This window comes from Pinus tabuliformis, chromosome X (assembly GCF_031772625.1).
Source record: "Pinus tabuliformis cultivar Carrire ecotype Pingquan chromosome X, CPIR1, whole genome shotgun sequence".
Taxonomy (NCBI): Eukaryota; Viridiplantae; Streptophyta; class Pinopsida; order Pinales; family Pinaceae; genus Pinus; species Pinus tabuliformis.
In genome coordinates this window covers 1724440139-1724461690 of record NC_142308.1, presented here as the reverse complement: position 1 = coordinate 1724461690, position 21552 = coordinate 1724440139, and the positions used below count along the sequence as shown (strand labels likewise).

At 39.1% G+C, this 21552-nt stretch overlaps 1 protein-coding gene across 3 annotated transcripts in view; it reads left to right on the top strand.

The window, feature by feature from the left end:
- The window catches only part of LOC149146664 (sodium/proton antiporter 2-like), a 287524-nt gene that overhangs the window by 148627 nt on the left and 117345 nt on the right, over nt 1-21552 (top strand). For all 3 annotated transcript variants that reach the window (XR_016264588.1, XM_089448761.1, XM_089448762.1), the window contains exon 6: nt 6512-6632. Coding sequence is in view for 2 of the 3 variants with exons in the window: in XM_089448761.1 (XP_089304887.1) it covers nt 6512-6632 (121 nt within the window). In the remaining variant the exon portion in view is untranslated. The remainder of the gene's footprint in view (nt 1-6511; nt 6633-21552) is intronic.

Genomic DNA, 21552 nt, shown 5'->3' with positions numbered 1-21552 from the left:
AAGACTTTGGGGTTAATTTCTGCTGGTGTTACTCTTCGTGGAAATGCTGTAAGATGTTTTCTTTCATGCATAGATTTTTTTTTAGCCATTGATGATAGCTTTATGAAGAGTGATTTAAGCACAGGTATCTTGTTTGATCACTGGGGTTTGAATGGTAGTTTAAATTCTGAATATAATGGCAAATATCTTCATTAAATCTAAATTTTAGTGTCGTTTTCTCTCTCTATGTTAATGGTTGAATTGAGTTGTGCAGGGAATTTTTTGATTTTGAGATTGTCGAGCGTTCGGGGAAGTTTTCAGTTGGACCAACCAACTCCCGATCAACATTTTTTGAAGGGCCCAACTTGATTGAATCCCGGGCTTATCATTAGAAATTCCATTGTTGATGCATGAAGGGTTTTCTCTGAAGTACCTCACTTTAAATTTAAAATTTAAAAAAAATATGTGTGGCATAATGATAAATCTGGCTACTTAGAGCCTTCAGTTTGTAATTACTGTAATTATTCAGCTGGGTTTTTTGGGGTTTTTAATTTTATCATTGTATATATTGTTTTTGGGTGCTTTGTTTTGGTCATCGCAGGTTGCAGATCTGAAGGTGAAGTTCAATCTTGAAGCCAGATCTAGGCCCTGAAGGGTAGGATTTGGCCTCAGAAATTGGCTCTTGCAAAGGTATTTATTTCAGACATGGAAAATTTTTGTATCTGAAGCAAAAGGATATAAATTTTTATTAGGTGTTCTAGAGAATTTTGTCATCTTTCTGTTGTTGTCTGGGGTTTCATTTTCATAGAAAAATTTCGAAATTTTTTAGGGCCTGCAGCTTTTTGTTGCTGCCATACATCTGTGCTTTCTCTTCACGTGGGCTCATTCTCTGCGTTTCTTTTTTTCCTACGCTCCTCAAACCCTCTCCTCAGTGATTTGCCAAACCACGCAGCCCATCGCCATCTCCACGCATTCCCTCTCACCTGCACGTAATAACAAAACATAGACCATCCCACACTGCCTGCATAACTCATTCACCCGCTGCCATACCCTCTGCGCTGTGTTACTCCCTTACCGTCGTCTCCCTGTTTCCAAACGTAGTTTCGTTGCTCCATTGCGGCTCTCACTGCCGCAGCTCCCATCTCCTTCTCGCAGCTCCATCCACCTGCTACTTTCGTGGCTCCCTCCCGCAATATCCAAGCTTTCCAAACCCTCAAGTCTCCTACACTATCCTCCCATCGCTCAACCTTCCTCGAGCTTAGCCGCCGCCGTCCAGTTTCCTGCATATGTTAGCATCCAACCTTTCGATTTTTTTTGTATGTATATATTTTATTTAGGTTAGTTCTTAAGTAGCGTTAGTTTTCTCATTTTTCGTTTCATTTTTGCGATGGTTTTTATCTTTTAGTTTACGTTACTTCTCTTACTTAAGTTAGGTTTCATTAAAATTCAATCTAATTTTGTTTTGTTTTGTTTTTTTTTTAATATTTGGTTTCAATACTATATATATATATATAAAATTTCAAAACTCCAAAAACATTAAATTTTTTTAGCGAATTGGATATGTTTGGTCATTTTTAAAATTGAAAATCTTTAGTTGATCATTTCCTGCATTTAGTCTTGCGTAGCGTATTGAAGAATTCACCTAAGCAATTGTTAAATTCGAAATTCATTTTGGTGTCTTCTTGGTGCCGAGGAAAGATCTAACAACAAATTTTTGTGGTGTTTGTCATTTTACTATAGTTAAATGTGCTTAAATTTTTATATCTAGAGATTAACTATTTGAAGGTGGTGAAATTTTCCTGGATTTGGTTCTTTAAGCATACATCTTTTAGTTTTGGGATCTGAACTGGTTAGCATTTAAATTTTGTGGTTATTTAAAGCATTTGCATCTCTTGAAATTTAATTGCTAAGACATTGTGCTTCTATAGAAAATCTCTCGTTATTGCTTGAATTATATAATGCTCGTTACATATCAGATATTTTGCAAATTTTTCAAGCAATCATTAATTATTTCATAAGCAACAACAACTAATTGATTACCTTGGATCATTGACTCCATAAGGCACTGGTTGTAATCATTTAAATTTAATCAAATTCTAAGTCTCGCTAAGCCTTAATCAAGTATTCGATTGCTTCGCTGTCTCTCGAACCCGCTGATTCACAGGTGGTTCTTTTTTATCCCATAGGATCGACCCCCCTTAACCTGTTATAGGGAGACAATTTAAACGGAGAAATCGAGGATTAGGGTGACAGCCCCCGGTCTGAGGGTTGTCGCGGTGCCTAGACACTCTTTGCGACAACAAGTTTCACTGTTATATATAGTCCCTACTCCTTTTCTCTTTCTTTCTTTCCTTTGACACTGTTGTCGCACAGATTGACACGACAACGCTCAGACCGGGGGGCTGTCACTCTGATCCCCGATCTCTCCTTTTAAGCCTATCTCCCGCGGCTAAGGGGGTTAGACCCTATGAGGTGATGAAGACCAACCGTCGACCAGTTGGGTTGGGAGACACGAAGAAAAAAGCACTAAATTGATTTTGTTAAGTTTAATAGACCAGTGCCTTGCGGATTTAATGTTTAAACGATTAATTATCAGATGCTGCAGAAATATAAACCATGTAGAGCAACCATTCAAACAAAAATTAATTTTTATCAAATGCGAGAAAATGCTTAAATGATACTCCAGCAATTGAAATTTCGAAAGATAAAGGGCTTTAAACAATCACGTAAAATATTAACCAGAGATCACATTCATGCAGTTAATCTTCAGATGAACATTAAATCATATTAAACATTAATTTCCACATCAAAATTTTAGCCTCAGCATAAAAGATGAAACCTAAAAATTCCCGAGCCAAGACTGAAATTGGCAAAAATTTTCCCAAAATATTTTTATATTTTTCAAAGAAATTTAAAGACTAAATCAAAAAATCTATATAAAACTAAACTAAAAGAAACATTTTTATTTTTTTATTTTTCTTTTAAATAAAAATCAAAACAAATAAAATGAAAAGGAAAATCCATTTTTTTTTTTTTTTTTTTTTAAACTATTTATAAAACAAAAAGAAAAGAAAATTTTAATCTAAACCAAAAATCAAATCTAAACCAGAAAGAACCTAAGGATTAAAACTTTTTATGCTTTTGGATATTTTTTATATTTTTATGATTTTAAAATTAAAATGAAACAAAATTAAAATAAAATCTAATCTTAAAAAAAAATCGATTTTTATATTTTATATTTTTTTGATATTTTTAAAATTCTAAACTTAAAACTAAAATCTAAAATATATCATAAAGTTTAAAATCTAAATAAATAGAACTTTTAAATCTAAATAAAAAAAACCAAATAAAAAATCTAAAAAAAAATAAAATGATTCGAATATAATCTAAAACTAAAACCTAACTAAATAAAGTCTAATCTAATTAAAACTTACGTGAACTGAAATGAAACTATATACTACGCTATACTAACTTACATTAACCATAAATTGAAACGCAGAAAATCAAAATGGAAGGTTATGAACTGAGCGTATATATTTTTCTTTTGATACGCAGGTCTTCCACAGCGGCAAAACGGAGCTCTGGCAGCGTGGAGCAGCAGCTGCTGGACTGCGTGTGGGCTTGGACGACAGCTGAAGGGAAAACGCTGGAGATTTCACGCAGGAGCAAGGGCAAGGGATATGGCACTGAACTGACTGCGTGAAGGCAGCAGGTTTAGATGGAGGATGGGCGTGGGTATGATTGCAATGAGTGAGTAATACGTTGTGGAGAAAAGGATTGACGCAGGTGTAGTTTTTGGACAGCAGCGAGGGAGCCACGGGGATGAGTGGAGTTTCGCGTGAGGAATGAGAGGACTGAAATGGATTGGTTGAAAGCCGATGGAGCAGCAATGGGCAGTTCAACGCAGACAGCCATGTTTCCCTTTTTTTTTTTTATTTGTTTTGCAGGTGGGCGGAGTGTAGCCGCAGCATGGAGAGCGAATGGGTAATAGCAGCTGTATGGAAGGTGGCCGCTGAGAAAATGGATTGATGCGTTTGGAGAGGAAGAGAAACACTGGCAGCGTACAGGCAGAGTTGGAATTTGATGGGGAGCACATAAAAATTAACTTCCTGTAAATAATGAAACCCCAGATTTGAAAACAACTGATATCTGAAACCCCTGGACAACAAAATAGCAAACCCTCGGAAATCTTCAGAAAACCCTGCAACCTGGAATGAAAAATCACCCAAAAATGATATGTGCATAAAACAAAACTGAAAACCCTAAACCCAACAAAAAATTTACAGTATTTACAAACTGAAAGCTCTTAAGAAACCAGATTTATCAATAATCACAGTAATATTATCAGAATTTAATTTTTATATAAAACGCTTTAGAAAACCCTGCATGTATTCATAAAAAAAAAATATTTTGAATGATAAGCCCGGATCAAGAACTGGCTGGGCTCTTTCAGAAAACACAACCCGGGAGTTGGCTGGTTCAGCGGAGAACTTCCCCTAACGCCCAGTAATCTGAAAAAAGGATTTCCTGCACAGCTTAAAATCAATTATCAACATAGAAGGAGAAAACAATAGTGAAACCCCGATCAAATGGAGATACCTGCCACTATATTTCAGAATCTAAACTATTATTCAAACCCCAAAGATCAGACAAGATACCTGTGCCTAGATCAATCTTCATTAAGCTATCATCAATGGCTGAAAATAAAATTATGCAGAAAAAAAAATAGAACAATCTTACAGCATTTTTAGAAGAGTACCACCAGCAAGATTTTTATCCCCAAAGTCTTCTTTATTGCACAAAAAATGACTACAAGAGAGCTTTCTTTAGCACCAGACTCTCAGATCAAATCTGATCTCAAATGACCCCTAGCACCCTATTTAAAGCAAAAATTCCCAACAGCTAGTTCGAGTGATCCATGTCAAAATGATCTCGACCGTCGATGAGGATCAAGACATCTCTTAATCTCATCCGTCGAATTTTTTAATGCATTAAAAATTGAAATTCTGCATTTATTTACTCAAAAATATTATTATTTTATTATTTTTAGGTTTTTACTTTATTTTATTATTATTTTTTTTTAATTTTTATTTAAATTTTTATTTATTTTATAAATTTTATTATTTTTTATTTTTTTGAAATTTTTATTTTTCAATTATTATTATTATTATTTTTTAATTTTTAATTTTTTTAATTTTTAATTTATTTTTAAATGGATCCTCGAACTTAGCCTTTGGAAAAAACACCTAGGACCTAGGACTTAGGACTTATGAGGGGATTAAAACATTTTCTAACCCTCAAGACACTTTACATCATGACTTTTACAACTTTACATCTCAAGGGGGAGAACCCATTTGACATAGACCCTCATAAACCACCCAGTTCTGCGACACAACTATAATCTAGCAGATTAACACACTAGGATTCTCCTAAGATTCTAATGACAAAATCCATTCCGGCTTTGGGGTTAGGCTGAAGGAAAACTCTGCCGATCATAGATCGGTGAGACAAAAAACCTTCCGGAACGTAGATTATCACTAGAAAATTAGGTCCACCTAGGCAATTTACATACATGACTCAACTCTGCTAAGATTATTTACAATTCAATATGCAGACTGGGTTTACAACATAAATTGATCAAGTCGACGATGACTGTCAAATGGCACGGACATGTCGATCAAGCGCTATCCCTTTTTGCGAAGAAAAGGGGGTGTACTGCTGGGAAGTTGACACGTAGTGGTCAACAGAGACTACTTGAGTATTCTCTTTCATGCATTTCTCATGTATTCATCAGTTTATCTTACTTTATGCTTTGGGGTAGCCTTGGGTAGTCCTGTGAGCTCTTATTGATGACTATACTTATTTTCTTTGGTGCCATTGACCTACCCTTTTGGTCATTCGTTGGACATTAATATACTCATCATATCTAAGAAACTTGTCAAGATTTTGGATTTCAATTGTGAAGAAATTTTGTTTTCTTCATTTTCAGGGTTGAATGAGGCTGCTTTTTAATGCAAAGTTGCAAACATTGTCAGAGTCCTATTACCAACTATAAGTATACAAAGCTCTTATAGTAAAATCTAAAACAGCAAAAGCACACTAAAAACTTGGTTACATGGACCTTTAGTACCATGACATTGAGGATAGTAGCTTCTAATAGGTGAGATATGTTTGTACTAAAAATAGAAGCTATTTAAGTACATAAAAGGACTGCATTTTGAGTATATTATGTTATTTATGTAGAGCTACATGTTTCTCCCCTAGTCAATTTTTTGCTAGAAATTCATCAAACTTTAAAAGTTTACATTAGATCCATTTGGCACCTCTATTTGTACTTTGATTAACTCCTGTCCATAATAGGTGTTCCTTTATTTGTATTCCGGGAAAACAACTATTTTTGCTCAGAACTATCGTTTGTGATGATGCCTTTCCCATGTATTTCATTTCCTTGTAGTTAGTTGCATGGAAAATCAGTAATAAACATGCTATTACTGAAATATGAGACGTACTGAATATTATCTATGGCTTTCAGATTTATGGGGGCAGTAGTTGTTATTGCAGCCAATGCTGGTGGAGCCTGGACACCCATTGGAGATGTGACTACTACTATGTTGTGGATACATGGACAAATCTCTACTTCACAAACAATGCAGGTATTATTTCCTCTTCTGTTTTGATTTCCAAAAGATGTAGTAGGTATCTTCAACTATCAACTTCTTCACATTTATAAACCCAACTTGATGATTATTTTTGGAAATCAGTAATCATCATGATGGATCCACTCCTGGTGTGTGGGACTCATCCATTGCATTTCTTGCTTAATGGGTGTTGCAAGTCAAATTCCCACTTAAAGGTAAAAGTCCTAATCCTTCTGGGAGAGCCAAGGAGCAACTAGCAGGCAAACCACCCACTGTCACCTTAGTGGTCTTGCCTCTTGCTTTAAGGCTAAAAGGGGCTTCCTGACCTAAGGAAGCTTTTCCTATAAGTCAAACTAGCTAGGTTGAGTAGAAGATAGGGCAAGTTCCTCTAGCTAAGCTTGACTTAAGGCAACTTGGTAAGAAAAAGGTTATTGTGGTGTGCATGCCAAGTTACCAATATGATTAGATTCTAAAGATATTCAATTTAGATTAGTGACAACATCCAGTGTAATGCTTGGAAACTGAAAGTGTATCTTGCTCAAAGAATAGTTACAGTGCTCATACAACCAAATATCATATCATAAGCCACATATTATGCTTGCACTCCATTCATTCATCCATTGAACACGTCAAATAATCATGTGTAAATGAACAATTTAAAGAATAGTTATCTCATGCTTATTTATTCTATATGTCAATAACGCTGTCATAAATCAGAGATAAAATGAACCATTCAGCAGTGAGTGAGATATATTGGATGCAGTGTATATTGAAGCAGATTTTGGCCACTAGTCATTGAAGTATGTCAGGATCAGAAATGCATACAAATATTCTCAAACGCTTGACCCCAAGACCCCAAACTCATGCATCATGTTACCAACAATAATGTTTTGAACATTACACAAGGACCTGTCCCCCACTAAAAAACCCACATACCTGCTGTTCCTGCATTTTGAAGACTTATGGACCCTTAGGAAACGTCCCCAAATTGTTGGGGACTTCATTGGGGACTCAGGGACTTGTTGGCCATCCCCGAGACGTTTCAGGAAGATGTCAGGGATGTTCTAGGAAATTTCTGGGATTTTCTGGGCAGATTTCAAGAATATTTTGAGCATGTATCTTAAGTTTTGACAATCATGGACATTGATGATTGGACAATAGAATATTTTTCCCCTTCCATTCATTTGTATTGCATTGAATCTGAATCTGTTGTACAAGTTGCAACTCAAAACATGGGTTTTGTATGATGGGTTTCGATTTGGGTTTCTGGTGATTTAAATATTGTATTTTCAGCAATATTATAACAAGCAAAGTCTCCATGTTAAGAAAAAAAGGAAATGCAACATTCCAAAGGGCTGATCCTTATGGTTATTGGTCTTGTTCTTCTAGTTTTTTGAAGTCATCTCAGTTTTTACATATTATTGTACATGGGTTTCTACGAATCATCCAAGTCCAATGCTTCCACTATCCCAACTTCAAGCATTGTGGAAACAAATCAAACAGTAGTGACTTGGATTGGGTACTAAATGTTGTAATAAATTCCTATTCAACAACCTTCTCAATCTGAAATATGAATCTAATCTCTTTACAAAATCAAAGAGTTTTATAGTGGTTTTTAATGCATCTGTTAAAATATCCACATCTTTTGAGAAGGAAATGCCTTTTATTTATTAACATAATCATCATTAACGAGAAATATGAGAAAGAAAAGCTGATTTAGAGACAGTTCTCTGTCTCATATACCCTCCATGGACCTTATTGCAAATTGCAAACAATTACACTTAAGTTTTCTAAAGCTACACTGCATTTTGCTCATATCTAGTGACCAATAATGAAATGTCACTGGACACTTTTTTAAGTTGTTCAAACTTTTGTAGATTTGTCCAGTGTGAGCGCCGTGCATAATAATATATAGTATAGCTTCATATGCTTACAAGCTTGAAGCAACTACAAATGTTTATGGTAAATTCTAAATTTTTAATATTTATTATTATTAGTATTAGTATTATTATTATTGCCATTCCCAACCTGTCCTCCCCTGAAAAATTTGGGGGTATGCTCTAGCTGTTTTGGGGACGTGTCACCCTGCCCCCACTGTTCCCCTATCCCAAAAACTAGTGCAACACATGTTTAGAATGGTTATGTGTATTAAGTATCAAGGCAACCTCTCAAATTACTTTCTGTAATATTTCTAAATTCTAATCGGTCTTCAAGCTATTAACTGTGTTATTTCAAATTCTTCAAGCCAATGTTTCCAAAAATATTAAAAATTTCTTTTGACAAATTTCTTCAAACAATTAGCATGCAAAATTTGGAATTTACTTCTCAGTAAACAACATAGAACTTTTGTCAAACAGTTTTAGAAACAAACTTGAAAGACAACTTTAGTCAATTTCTCGAGGAAAAATCTGATCTTTATTTCATAGCCAAAATTCAGAATTTACAATGCCAATGGAGTGTAACACCTGGAATGTGCTCCATACTGTTAAGAAGACAGACTCGATGATTTGAAAATGTTCCTGGATACACAGGGAACAACTCGGCCTTCTGGAGGTTTGATACCATTCCTCACATTACAAGTTGTTACAACATTAACCCTCCGCTTAGAAATGAAATCGGCCCAATATATATAGTAAATGGCTCAATTCTGTGATGAAGACAATTCTATTCAATAACCCACTCGGCCTCTGGAAGATCGGAGTGCTGGAGTCATATAAATTTGACCTCCTTTGAAGAATCATTCGAACCTCCTTAATGGCAACCTCTGTACACCAATCAATGAGAAATTGAATTCCTCTTGGGGCATTGGAATTCTGAAGATGATCAACTCGGCCCTTGGAAGATGGGTGAACTGGATACCAAGCTTGAAACAATTCAGCCCTCCTTGGGTACTGTTGCCGTTCAAATTAGCAGGGGTCCTAGAAGGGGATCCTTGAAAGGCTACTACTGGCTAAGGGCAAAAAATGGAGCAATAGCCCACTGTCACCTCGGCTAAGGCTCCCTGCTCTTTATGGACTTTCACCGATGGGAGGAGATCCGTTATGATGAGGATCACTGAATGGATAGACCAATGGTAGGGTGAGGGGTGATCCTAGAAGCTTATTCACAAGAGAGGCTCAAATATGTGGCTTGCTTTCTTTGGAGGCAAGGTTTAAAGCTCTCAAGGAAGGGCTTAAGGGGAATTTCAAGGTTTAAGTTTAAGGTATGTATCTTATAATGGAGGTTTCTATGGAATTCTTGTGAAAGCTTGATTCACAGTGATCCTTAAAGAATTACCCTTAATAGTGTATGGGACCACACAGGACCAAGTGGACTCGGGGGGTACATCAAGGGGGTAGGGTTTAGCAACCAATGATATTCTTGACCTATTCGAGAGGGGGAAAGGGACCAAAGAAATAATTTTTAATGCAAGACAATGTGAGGGTCTCAATATGGCTTCTAGCCTAAGGAAACCAAGGGAAAGATTCGATCTCGAGGCTAGGGTTTGAGATATCTCAAAATCCCACTGTCGGAATTTCTTCAAAATTGGAGGGCACCTAGGAGACACACTAGCGCAACAATGGCTAAGAGATCAAACCTTTCTGGTGCTGTTGCCGGGGATAGAAAACGTGTGTTTTGTTCTCCATATGACATATTGACATAACATTATTGGCGACTCCGTTGGAAGAATGAAGCCTTAGTTCTTCATTGAACTTTAAGCTTGATGCTTGTAGGGTGAAGCAGGCATTTTTCTAGCATTTTTAAATTCACCCTGGCGACTCCTACACATTTTTGATGTATATCTCAAATAGGTTGTCTTTCTTTGATAAATTTCCTGCTTTGGACATTGCTAGGATCCTTGGGCACCCTAATCATGTAATAGGAATTATGGTACGTGGGGTGCTCGTGTTTGATGGTGATCCACTCTCCACAATTGACCATGTAGAAATATTTAATGCACATGCTTCAAGAGAGGAGGTTGTTCACCAAGATGTCCGTATGTTGTTGTTCATGGGATCTCTTGGTGGTCGTAACTCATGGCTGCATGATCATGAACCTAAGAGCATCTCATCTATTGAGGAGTTCGTTGATGGCTTTCTTAGACATTTTCAAGTATGCCCCACATTAAGCATCCAAGAGGAAGCCTTCATTGACCATCATCAAGACATTGAGAATCTAAGTAATGAGCAGGAAGATGAGTCCTCCTCGGGTCCACATGATGAAAAGGATGATTTTGAGAACACATGTGTTGGGAAGGATGAAGTTGAGACCAACCTTACCTTTCTTGAGGATATTACTCCTGATGACTCTCCTTTTGAGAACCTTGAGGAAGGTGATCCCATTTGCCCCTTAGAAGATGACATTGGAGATTACTTCCATATTGAAAAGGAGAAATGGGAAATTGTTGGTCCTCAATTTGATTGTGCTCCCATTTACGACACCGACAAGGAGGATGAGGCTGAAATTGGTCCTCCCTTTCTCTTGGGTATTATTTATGATGACATATCCATTGATGCCCTTGGGAAGGAGAAATTTTATTTTCCCTTGCATAAAGAGGGGCAGTTGGAAGTGATCAATTTTCCTGTTAGGAGAGGCCCAATCTTTGATACTAAGGAAATTGGTAAGGCTCCCACCTCTCCTAAGTATGATGCTATATTCAAATCCCCTGAGCCTTATGATTTTGGGGAAGAAAAACCTGTTGGATACAAAACTCCACCCCCCTCTTTGCCTCCCTCTCTTGTTCATCATTTTGAAAGTGATTCCCGCACCTGTTCTCATATGATCTCAAGTGACCTTGATCCCTTTCCCCTTTCTGAGTATAGTATCAAGGAAGAGCCCCTCATTGAATATTCATTATCTCCTTGGGCACCCCTCAAGATCATGATCAATCTATAATTCCCCCTTTCCAGTGTGATCATCATGGGCAACCTACTTGTGCTTCTCCATCTCATCAGTCTTTCCCTAATAATCATAACCCTTTAGAGACCATGAGATATGACATAAATAATAAGGACCATAATAATATGCCCAAGGTTGCCATCCATCAAAAGTTTATGAGCCTAATCATTGACATCTCTATATTTTGGTTAGAAGAGAGGATCTGATGGACTAGATTGTGAAAATTTGCTACAATAATTGATTTATTTCTCCTACTTATTTATGATAAGTTATTTACCAATACTTCAGTAAATACCAAAATAAATTCAGTTGCAGACTTAACAAACTAGAACTGAAAATTAAACGGCAAGAGAAACATCAGCATATGAACAATCACATTGACACACTTGTTTTTGGACAATCGTCCCCGGAAAAACCCAATGTGGGAAAACCGGTGCAATAGATCTGAGGATTCTTATTATTGGCAGTACAATCTAGGATGCTCATCTAGCAATCCTTTATAGAGAAAATACTGGCGGAAAATCTGAGTGAGTTTTACCTCACTTCACCAACAGAATTCCGGCTGATTCGGCACAAGACTGGCTAACCCCGACTATTTATGCACTGACCTTGCGTCAGCCTTTCAGGCTCTACGTTAGCCCTGCGTCACCTTCTCTGCCCTCTGCGTCAGCTATCTTGGCAGTTCTCGGCAGTTCCTGACAGTTTTGGATTCTGCGTGATAGACAACTTTTATGCTTTGTGCTGGCCCTTTTGGCTCTATGTCAGGATTGCGTGGGCCCCGACTGGCCCAACGTCAGCTCTCTCGGCTATTGCGCTACCTCTCTGCAAGCTCTCTCCACCTGTTTGTTCTGTATTTTCCGGAAAGTCCTCCCGAATTCTCTCTGCCACTCAACTGCAAGATCTCCCCAATCAATTTTCCTCTTGAGAACTTCTCACCCCAGAAAATAGATTTTCTCAATCTCTCTGTGTATTTTCAAATGAACCCCAAGCCTCCATTTTATACTTTTCCTGTTGAGTCTTGAGCGGCCGAGATTAAGTCTCTAATCAACGACTAAGATTAAAACATGACTTGATCTGCCTTCTAGATCATTCTCACCCATATTTTGATTAATACCCATTAATATTTTAATTTCCCTAAGTTTAGACTTAGGAACTCCATTAAAAATATTAATTATTTTAATAAAATACAATCCAGGTGGAATTTCACCAAATGGTTTCTGGGTTCTTTAGAACTCATGTGCCTTAGCCTCTCCACGAATTTTCAAGGCTAGAGCACTTCCGATGCTACCAAAAACTAACACTCCCTCTTAGCGAGGAAAGTGCTCTAGCAACAATGTCCACCTTCATCTTGCTTTGTTTTTGAAGCACCTCCTTTCTGCACTACTGCTACCACCAACCCTTTGTTACTGCTGCCCATGACATTGCCACTGCCGCTGCTGCATCTGTACTACAACTCCCTCTCAAGCGCTGCATCATTCTATTGAAAGGGTTTTTCCAACATACCCATCTGTTCCTAAAATTGAACAAACTTGGCTCTTCCTAGAGCCTTAGTGAGTATGTCTGCCACCTGATTTCCTATGGGAGTGTACTCCAACTGTATCGCTCCACGTTGAACACAGTCTCTGATAAAGTGACATTGAATATTGATGTGTTTGGAGCGATCATGAAATACTGGATTTTCCGAGAGCTTGATACAACTTTGATTATCACAAAAGAAGATCCTTGTCGCTTCCATCCTTCTACTGAATAGATTTACAAGAAGTTTCCTGAACCATATAGCTTCACATGTTGCTTTGCTAGTTGCCATATACTCAACTTAAGCAGAGCTCAGAGCTACAAACTTCTGCTTCTTACTGCACCAGGAGGTCATCCCAGATCCAATACCGAAGCAATACCCAGTGGTACTTTTCTTGTCTACTGAACTTCCTGCCCAATTTGCATCAGTGAATCCACTCAATTTGATATCATTTCCCTTGGTGTACCTTAATCCAAAATTTACTGTTCCATGCACATACTTGAGAATGTGCTTTTCTGTTGCCCAGTGGACCCTTTTTGGTTCCACCATGAACTGACTAAGGGTGTTGATAATATAACACAAGTTTGGCCTGATGTTGACCATATACATAAGTGACCCAATGAGTTGTCTGTATAAGGTGGGGTCCACTTCCTTGTCTCCCGAAGCATCTATTTTCTTCCAATTGGTAATCATAGGTGTAGCCATAGGTCGACAATCCTGCATTCTGAATCTTTTCAGAATTTCTGATGCATATCTTCCTTGGCCAAGGAAGATCTCACCATCCTGCTGCCAAACTTCCAATCCCAGAAAATAGTGCATTAGCCCCAAATCCTTCATATCAAACTCAGTTTCCAGGTTCTTCTTACAATCCTCTATGAGTCTGGATGATCCTGTCAAAAATAGATCATCCACATACAATACTAGAATCAACAGCTCACCTTCTACCAGCAGATAATAAAGATTGGGATCGACATCGCTCTTGATGAATCCCAATTGTTGTAAGTAGCTGTCAATTCGACCATACCAAGCTCTGGGTGCTTGTTTTAGCCCGTACAAGGCTTTCTTCAACTTGCACACATGAGTTCTCTTTTCATGTGTTTCGAAACCTTCTAGCTGTTCGATATATACCTCTTCTTCTATCACCCCATTCAAGAACGCTGTCTTGACATCCATTTGGTGAATCTCACATCCCATTTGTGTTGCAAGGGATATAATGGATCCGATATAGGTATATCGAGCTACTGGGGCAAAGGTTTCCTTATAGTCTATTCGTTCCTTTTGCGCATATCCTTTTGCAACAAACCTAGCCTTGTACTTATCTATGCTGCCATCTGCAGCATACTTGATCTTGTAGATCCATCTTGAACCTACAACCGATTTGTTCTCTTGTCTTGGTACAATTTCCCAGACATCATTTGTCATGATAGAACTGTACTCTTCTACCATGGCATCCACCCATACCTGAACTAGAGGGTTCTTTGACCTGAACTACCAATGTTTGGTACCTGTCAGGTTGTCTACGTTGCATATTCTCGGCTCTACGAGCTCCAACGAATTCCTCTGTGTCCCTCAGAGTCTGTCGTACTTCTTGGCTAGTTCTTTCGTTGGTGGTGGGAGGTTCCATCTATTCCTCTTCTTGTACCTGCTGTGACACTCCTGGCTCCTCTTCTCTTGAGGAGATGCTAGTACTGGTTACCATGCTTGAACCAGATGCTTTTCTTCCTGCTAGATCTGATCCCTGTTGCTGGACCAGAGGAGCATACTCATCCTGTTCTTCAAATGACATCTCACAAGATTTCCTGAAGGTTCTATCTTCCATGAACTTTGCATCCCGTCTTACTACAATCTTTCTACTGCTCGAAATGTAGATCCAATACATCTTTGAAATCTCGTTGTAACCTACTTGATACCCAACTTTAACAGTCTGTTCTAACTTGCTCCGCTTCTCTTCTGGAATATGGAAATAAGCTACACTTCTGAATATCCTGAGGTGACTTACCTCTGGCTTCTTTTTCGTGAAAACTTCCTTTTGGTGTCTTCTTTCCTAAAGCCATGTGAGGAGTCCTGTTTTGAATGTGTACAACCTTGTTGCATGCTTCTGCCCATAAAAACTTGGGTAGATTCTGATCATATAACATCACCTTTGCTGCTCCAACAATAGTTCTGTTCTTCCTTTCTGCGACTCCATTCTGTTCTAGATTATAGGGTGCTATCCATTCTCTTCGGATCCCTTCTCTTGCATAGAAATCAGTGAAGTTCTTATCTGTGTATTCTTCGCCATTGTTTGAGCGCAATATCTTGATCTTCCTTCCTATCAGGTTTTCCACTAGAGCCTTAAACTCTTTAAACCGATCAAAGACCTCATCCTTGGTTCTCAAAAAATAGATCCAAGTTTTCCTGGAATGGTCATCTATGAAGGTAACAAAATACTCAGCACCACTGATGGCCCTTGTAGACATTGGACCACAAATGTCTGAGTGTATTAACCCCAATACACTCTTAGCTCTATTGTTGCTTCTGGAATATGCTACTTTGGCATACTTACCTAGCATGCAACCTTTGCATGTATCATCATGCTTGGTAGTAAGCACTGGAACCCCCGTAACAATTTCCTTGAGCATCCGTAATGCCCATGATGTAAGTGTCCCATCCTCCTATGCCACAACTCATTTAATTCTTTTTCTCCATCGACATTACTGCTTATCAGTGCCATAGGAGACTCGAGTTGCAACTTGTATAATCTGTTGCTTTGAGTTCCAATCTGGGCCCTCTTTTTCCGCCTTGGATTCTTGACATATACTCTATTACCAATGGAGTATACATCATATCCCTTATCTTGTCATTGAGAGACAGAAATCAAATTCATTCCCATACCTGGCACATGCAGTACATTCGCGGCTCAAAGACTATCTGTTGCTGCTGTCTAGAATATAATGGTTCCTTTTCCTACTGGGGTGCACTTCGCACTGTTACCCATTGTGATTTGAAAGTTCATCTATTCCTCTTGATAGCTAGAGAAATATTCTCGTTCTCCAGTCATATGAGCTGAAACCCCGCTATCAATGTACCAGTCCTCTGCTGATGTAGAACTTGATAGGCAATCAAACTCCTCTTCCAGCCTGGAAGCTAATTCAGAAATATTCTGATCCGTACTGTTCTCCATGCCCTTTTTCTTTGCTTCCATCTTGCCTGAACCTTGCTTCGATACCATGTGAAAATTTGCTGCAATAATTGATTTATTTCTCCTACTTATTTATGATAAGTTATTTACCAATACTTCAATAAATACCAAAATAAATTCAGTTTCAGACTTCACAAACTAGAACTGAAAATTAAACGGTAGGAGAAACATCAACATATGAACAATCACATTGACACACTTGTTTTTGGACAATCGTCCCCGGAAAAAACCCAATGTGGGAAAATCGGTGCAGCAGATCTGACTCCTGAAGATTCTTATTATTGGTAGTAAATATATGAATACAATCTAGGATGCTCATCTAGCAATCCTTTACAGAGAAAATACTGGCAGAAAATCCAAGTGAGTTTTATCTCACTTCACCCGGTAGAATTCCGGTCGATCCAGCACAAGACTGGCTAACCTCGACTATTTCTGCGCTGGCCCTGCGTCAGCCTTTCAGGCTCTACGTCACCTTCTTTGCCCTTTGCGTGAGCTCTCCCGATTGTTCCGATAGTTCCCGACAGTTCTAGAGTCTATGTTACAAGCAACTTTTTTGCTTTACGCTGGCCCTTCTGGCTCTGCGTCAGGACTGCGTGGGCCCAGACTGGCCCAACGTAAGCTCAATCGGCTACTACGCTGCCTCTTCGCAAGCTCTCTTCGCCTCTCTGTTCTGTATTTTCCGGAAAGTCATTCTCTCAGATTCTCTCTGCCCCACGGCTGCAAGATCTCCCCAACTGATTTTCCTCCTAAGAACTTTTCACCTCAAAAAATCGATTTCCCCAATCTCTTTGTGTATTTTCAAATGAATGCCAAGCCTCCATTTTATATTTTACCTATTGAGTCTTCAATGACCGAGATTAAGTCTCTAATCAACGGCTAAGATTAAAACATGACTTGATCCGCCTTCTAGATCAATCTCACCCATATTTTGATTAATTCCCATTAATGTTTTAATTTCCCTAAGTTTAGACTTTAGAATTCATGTGCCTTAGCCTCTCCACCAATTTTCAAGGCTAGAGCACTTCTGATGCTACCAAAAACTAACATAGATTACATCTGTTTCTTACCTCTTCTCACGTGATCATCCATGTGTGCGCATTATGTTTTCCTACCTCCCACCAGCCTTATCGTCCATGTGATTATGTTCACATTCTGTTAATTTTAGGTATGTTCTATGCTTAGAGCAATTTATTTCAATTTTCACAGGTAGCATAATATCTTTTCCAAATTAGCAATCACATCAGCATTAAAGTAAACTGCAGATAAAACATAAACATAAATCGCAGAAGACAAGACAAGACAAGAGGACACAAGATGTGGCGCTAGCCAAGGACAAACCCCAATGTGGGTAAACCCTTGATCAATTCTTCTTATATGTTCGTCAATAGTTCAGCAGAGAGAGAGAGAGAGAGAGAGATAGTACGTTTACAACATAAGTCAACACTTTGACTTATCTAGATAAGATCATAGATCATCTCTAAGAAGATGATACATGAGATTAGTTGAAGACATGCTACTTCAACTAATTCTCCAAGGTGACTCCTTCACCTATTGTTGTGTTGCATTTTGTCATCATGCTGCACCTCACTGCGCTGCACCATGCTGCACCCATCATCACTATGCTGCATCTCATCACGCTTCATTAATCATGACTGTACCCATCACCATACTGCATTATGTGCCATTGCTGCACCATGTTGCCATTCTGACCTATGTGTTGGCTGCACCTTGCTTCCTTGTTGTCCCTAGCATGCTTTTTGTCCTTAGCATGCTTGTTGTTGCATGCTAGCTATTTGCTGCTAAGTACCATACAACTGTTCCAATGTTAGTTAGCTGTCCCTTGCATGCTGCTCTCCTTCAGAGATAGACGCTTCGGCTGTTTCGGCAGTTCCTTATAGTTCTGGCAGTTCCAGCTGTTCCTGGTAGTTCCGGTTGTTCCCGGTGGTTCTGGTAGTCCCGGTAGTTCTGGCAGTTTCGGCATTTCCGGCTTTTTCGGCTTTTGTGGCAGTTCTGGCTTTTCCGGCATTTTCGGCTTTTGTGGCAGTGCCGGCTTTTCCGGCAGTTCCAACAGTTCCTGCTTTTCTGGCAGTTCTGGCTTTTCCGACAGTTTTGGCTTTTCTGGAAAAGCTAGAACTGCCAGAAAAGTCGGAAATAGTGGAAAAGCCAGAAAAGCTAGAAAAACCGGAAATGCTGGAACTGTCGGAAAAGCCGGAACTGCTAGAAAAGCCGAAAAAGCCAAAACTGCCGAAAAAGCCGGAACTGCTAGAATTGCCAGAAAAGCCGGAAAAGCCAGAAATGCCGGAATTGCAGGAAAAGCCAGAACTGCCAGAAAAGCCTCGGAACTACCGAAACAGCCGGAGCATCTGTCTCCGAAGGAAGATAGCATGATGTATGAGATCATGGGCAACATAATAAGTAGCATGATGATATGAGCATGGGCAACATAATGATGCATGATGATATGAGCATGGGCAACATAATGATGAATGAGATCATGAGCATGGGCAGCTTGATGATGAATAAGACCATGGAAGATGCAGCATGATGAGCAGCATGAAGATGAGAGCAGCTCAGTCATCAAGGTTCAACACATGTGACAGTACAACAAGGTGTCACACGGTAATGTGCAACAAATAAACGAGATGCAGCACTATGATAGGTGAATGAGTCACCTTAGAGAATCAGTTGAAGCAATATGTCTTCAACTGATCTCATGCCGATATCAAAAGTCAAAGTGATTGACTTCTATTGTAAATGTACTATCTCTCTCACTTTCTCTGCTGAACTTTGAAGAACATAAAAGAAGAATTGATCAAGGGTTTCCCCACATTGGGGTTTGTCCCTGGCTAGCGCCACATCTTGTGTTCTCTTGTCTTGGCTTGTCTTCTGCGATTTATATTTATGTTCTATATGCAGTTTACTTTATGCTGATGTGATTGCTAATGTGGAAAAGAAATTGAAATAAATTGCTCTAGCATAGAACATACCTAAAATTAACACCCATTCATCATTTCTCCCACCTAGGTCCACATTCTTCCACTGGGTCCACATAGGGTTAGCCTTCCCTCTCCCCTTGCCCACACGTTGGGTCAGGCCTGGAATGATGCCCTGTAGGTTGATGTAGCTGAAAATAAAAGTAAATGCATAATTGGCCACGTTCAACTGGAAAATGTACCACAAAATGCAAAAGATGGTCGAGACAAATACATTTAGCATGTGGGCAAAAGCCAATACATGAGCTCTACTCTATTATCATGGCCATTACCTCGGTTCCTATAGGCCCTAGATGAACCTCCTTTATCATTCAGGAACCCATGATTGCCCCAACCCTTGGTGGGCAATGAACCGCCTTACTTTAAAAGGCGTATCCACTGCTATAGCTTACACATCATGCTCTTATCCCTTGAGCCCTGCGCAGTTAATTAAAGAAAAAAATCATAAAAGGCAAAAGACATATAAAGAAGGGTAGAAAAATCAAGGCAGGGGCACCTCACGCACCACGATTGCTCCCTCCTATACATTATATACTCAAGTGTGGGCTTCCCTTTTATTAGCTACCCTTGTACCCTAGCATGTGGCCTAGTGTTGTGCCTTTCATTCCCTACTCCTTTCATCTTTTTATCACATTCCACCACCCTTTGAAGGATGTACCTTGGACATACTTGCTGATTTTTGTAGCATCGAATGTACTCTTGCCTCGAGATTTTGCAAAGAGGTTAAGACACATGCATTCTCCAATACTCATAAATCGTTTGGGAAAATTCCACCTAGAGATGATTTAATTAAAATTATTTACCTTTTTAAATGGTTCCCTAAGTCTAAACTTAGGAAATCTGGTTAATTAAAGGGTATTAATTAAATCAAGTGTGAATGTTCTAGAAGAAGATGAGGATCAACTCCTAGTGAATCCTAGCCCTTAATTATGTCTTAATCTTGGCCGTTGGAGCTCCAACGAGAGATTATAAGGAGTTCGATGGGCACTTAGAGAACACATCGAATGAGAGATCAGAGATCGAATTTCTCAAGAGTAGCAGCATTGAGTTGTCGGAGTGGGTTCGAGTGATCTTCTTGCAGTGAGGGGTAGGGATAGTAGTCTAGAGGAGAGTTTTCCAGATCTGGAGAGTGCAAGTCAGAGAAGGCATAGCGCAGTTCAGTGAGGTAACATAGAACTTCAAGGGGGTTCGAAATCCTGTTGGGAGAGTCGAGATCCAGTGCCAAAGCCGAGGTGTGAGAGCGGAGGACCAGAAGGTCGAATTTCCAGACAGTAGGAGCTCAACAGAAAAGGTGACGCAGAGCCCATCAAATGTGACGCAAACTTGCGTAGGATTGACACAGAAGTTGCACAGAGGTAGCGTGGGGCCATCCAACTAGCCTTTGGTTAGAGTTGGTTCTCCCGAATCAATGTGAGATTTTTCTCACTAACTATTGGCCAGCATTTCTCTGTATCGAATAGCCAGTTTGGGCATCAAACGATTTGTACTTAGATTTACTACTACATAATAATTAAAACCCTCAGTTGCTACACCGGTTTTCCCACATTGGGTTTTTTCAGGGACATTGTCCAAAAACAATTGTGTTGATGTGTGTGTTTATTTCTCTCCAATGCAATATTTAGTTTCTGCTGTATTTTATTTTGTGTAGGCTGCAGTGTGTGTATTTCAGTATTTGCCGGAGAAAACTGCAAGTAACTTGTTCAAGTAAGTTAACAAGTTGGTGAAATATTATCAGTTTGTTGCAGTAGGAATCGGGTAATCGATTTTTCACATGGTATTAGAGCACAGAGCGTGAGTAAAAGAGCTTAGTTGCAGAAAGAAAGAGGGAGTTTGAAATTACTGCAAAGGCAGAAATTCGAAACCCCAGAGACAGTCTTTGGCCAAGAAGGTCAAAGTTTTGAGTGAGATTGATTTCTTTGAGTGAGCTGACAGAGAAATTCGATTCTCCAGATCGAAGCTTTCTAGTGGCAGAAGTGAGTAGCGTATTTTCCCTTGCAGAGCAGATCTTCAGCTGGGACGCAGTTATTTTGCAGCAGTTGCTGGCAGAATAGCCTCAGAAGGAGAGAGTAAACACATATTGAGGGAATTTCTTCCTCAGAGGACTTTCAACCAAGAAGTTCGAATTTTTTCTAGTAGAGTAGGAGTAGCTGTGTGAGAGATCAAGATCGGTTGGACGGAGCCTCCAACTATGTGATCTGGAAGTTTAGGATATCTTGCCTTCTAGATGAGCATGATCTCAAAACTCATGTCAATAGTGTGGTAGTTGTACCTGTTGATGCAGATCCGCTCAAGAAGTACAAGGTTGAGATGGCGAAGACTAAGAGGATCATTTTCGACGGGGTTCGAGATCATGTAGTATCTCATATG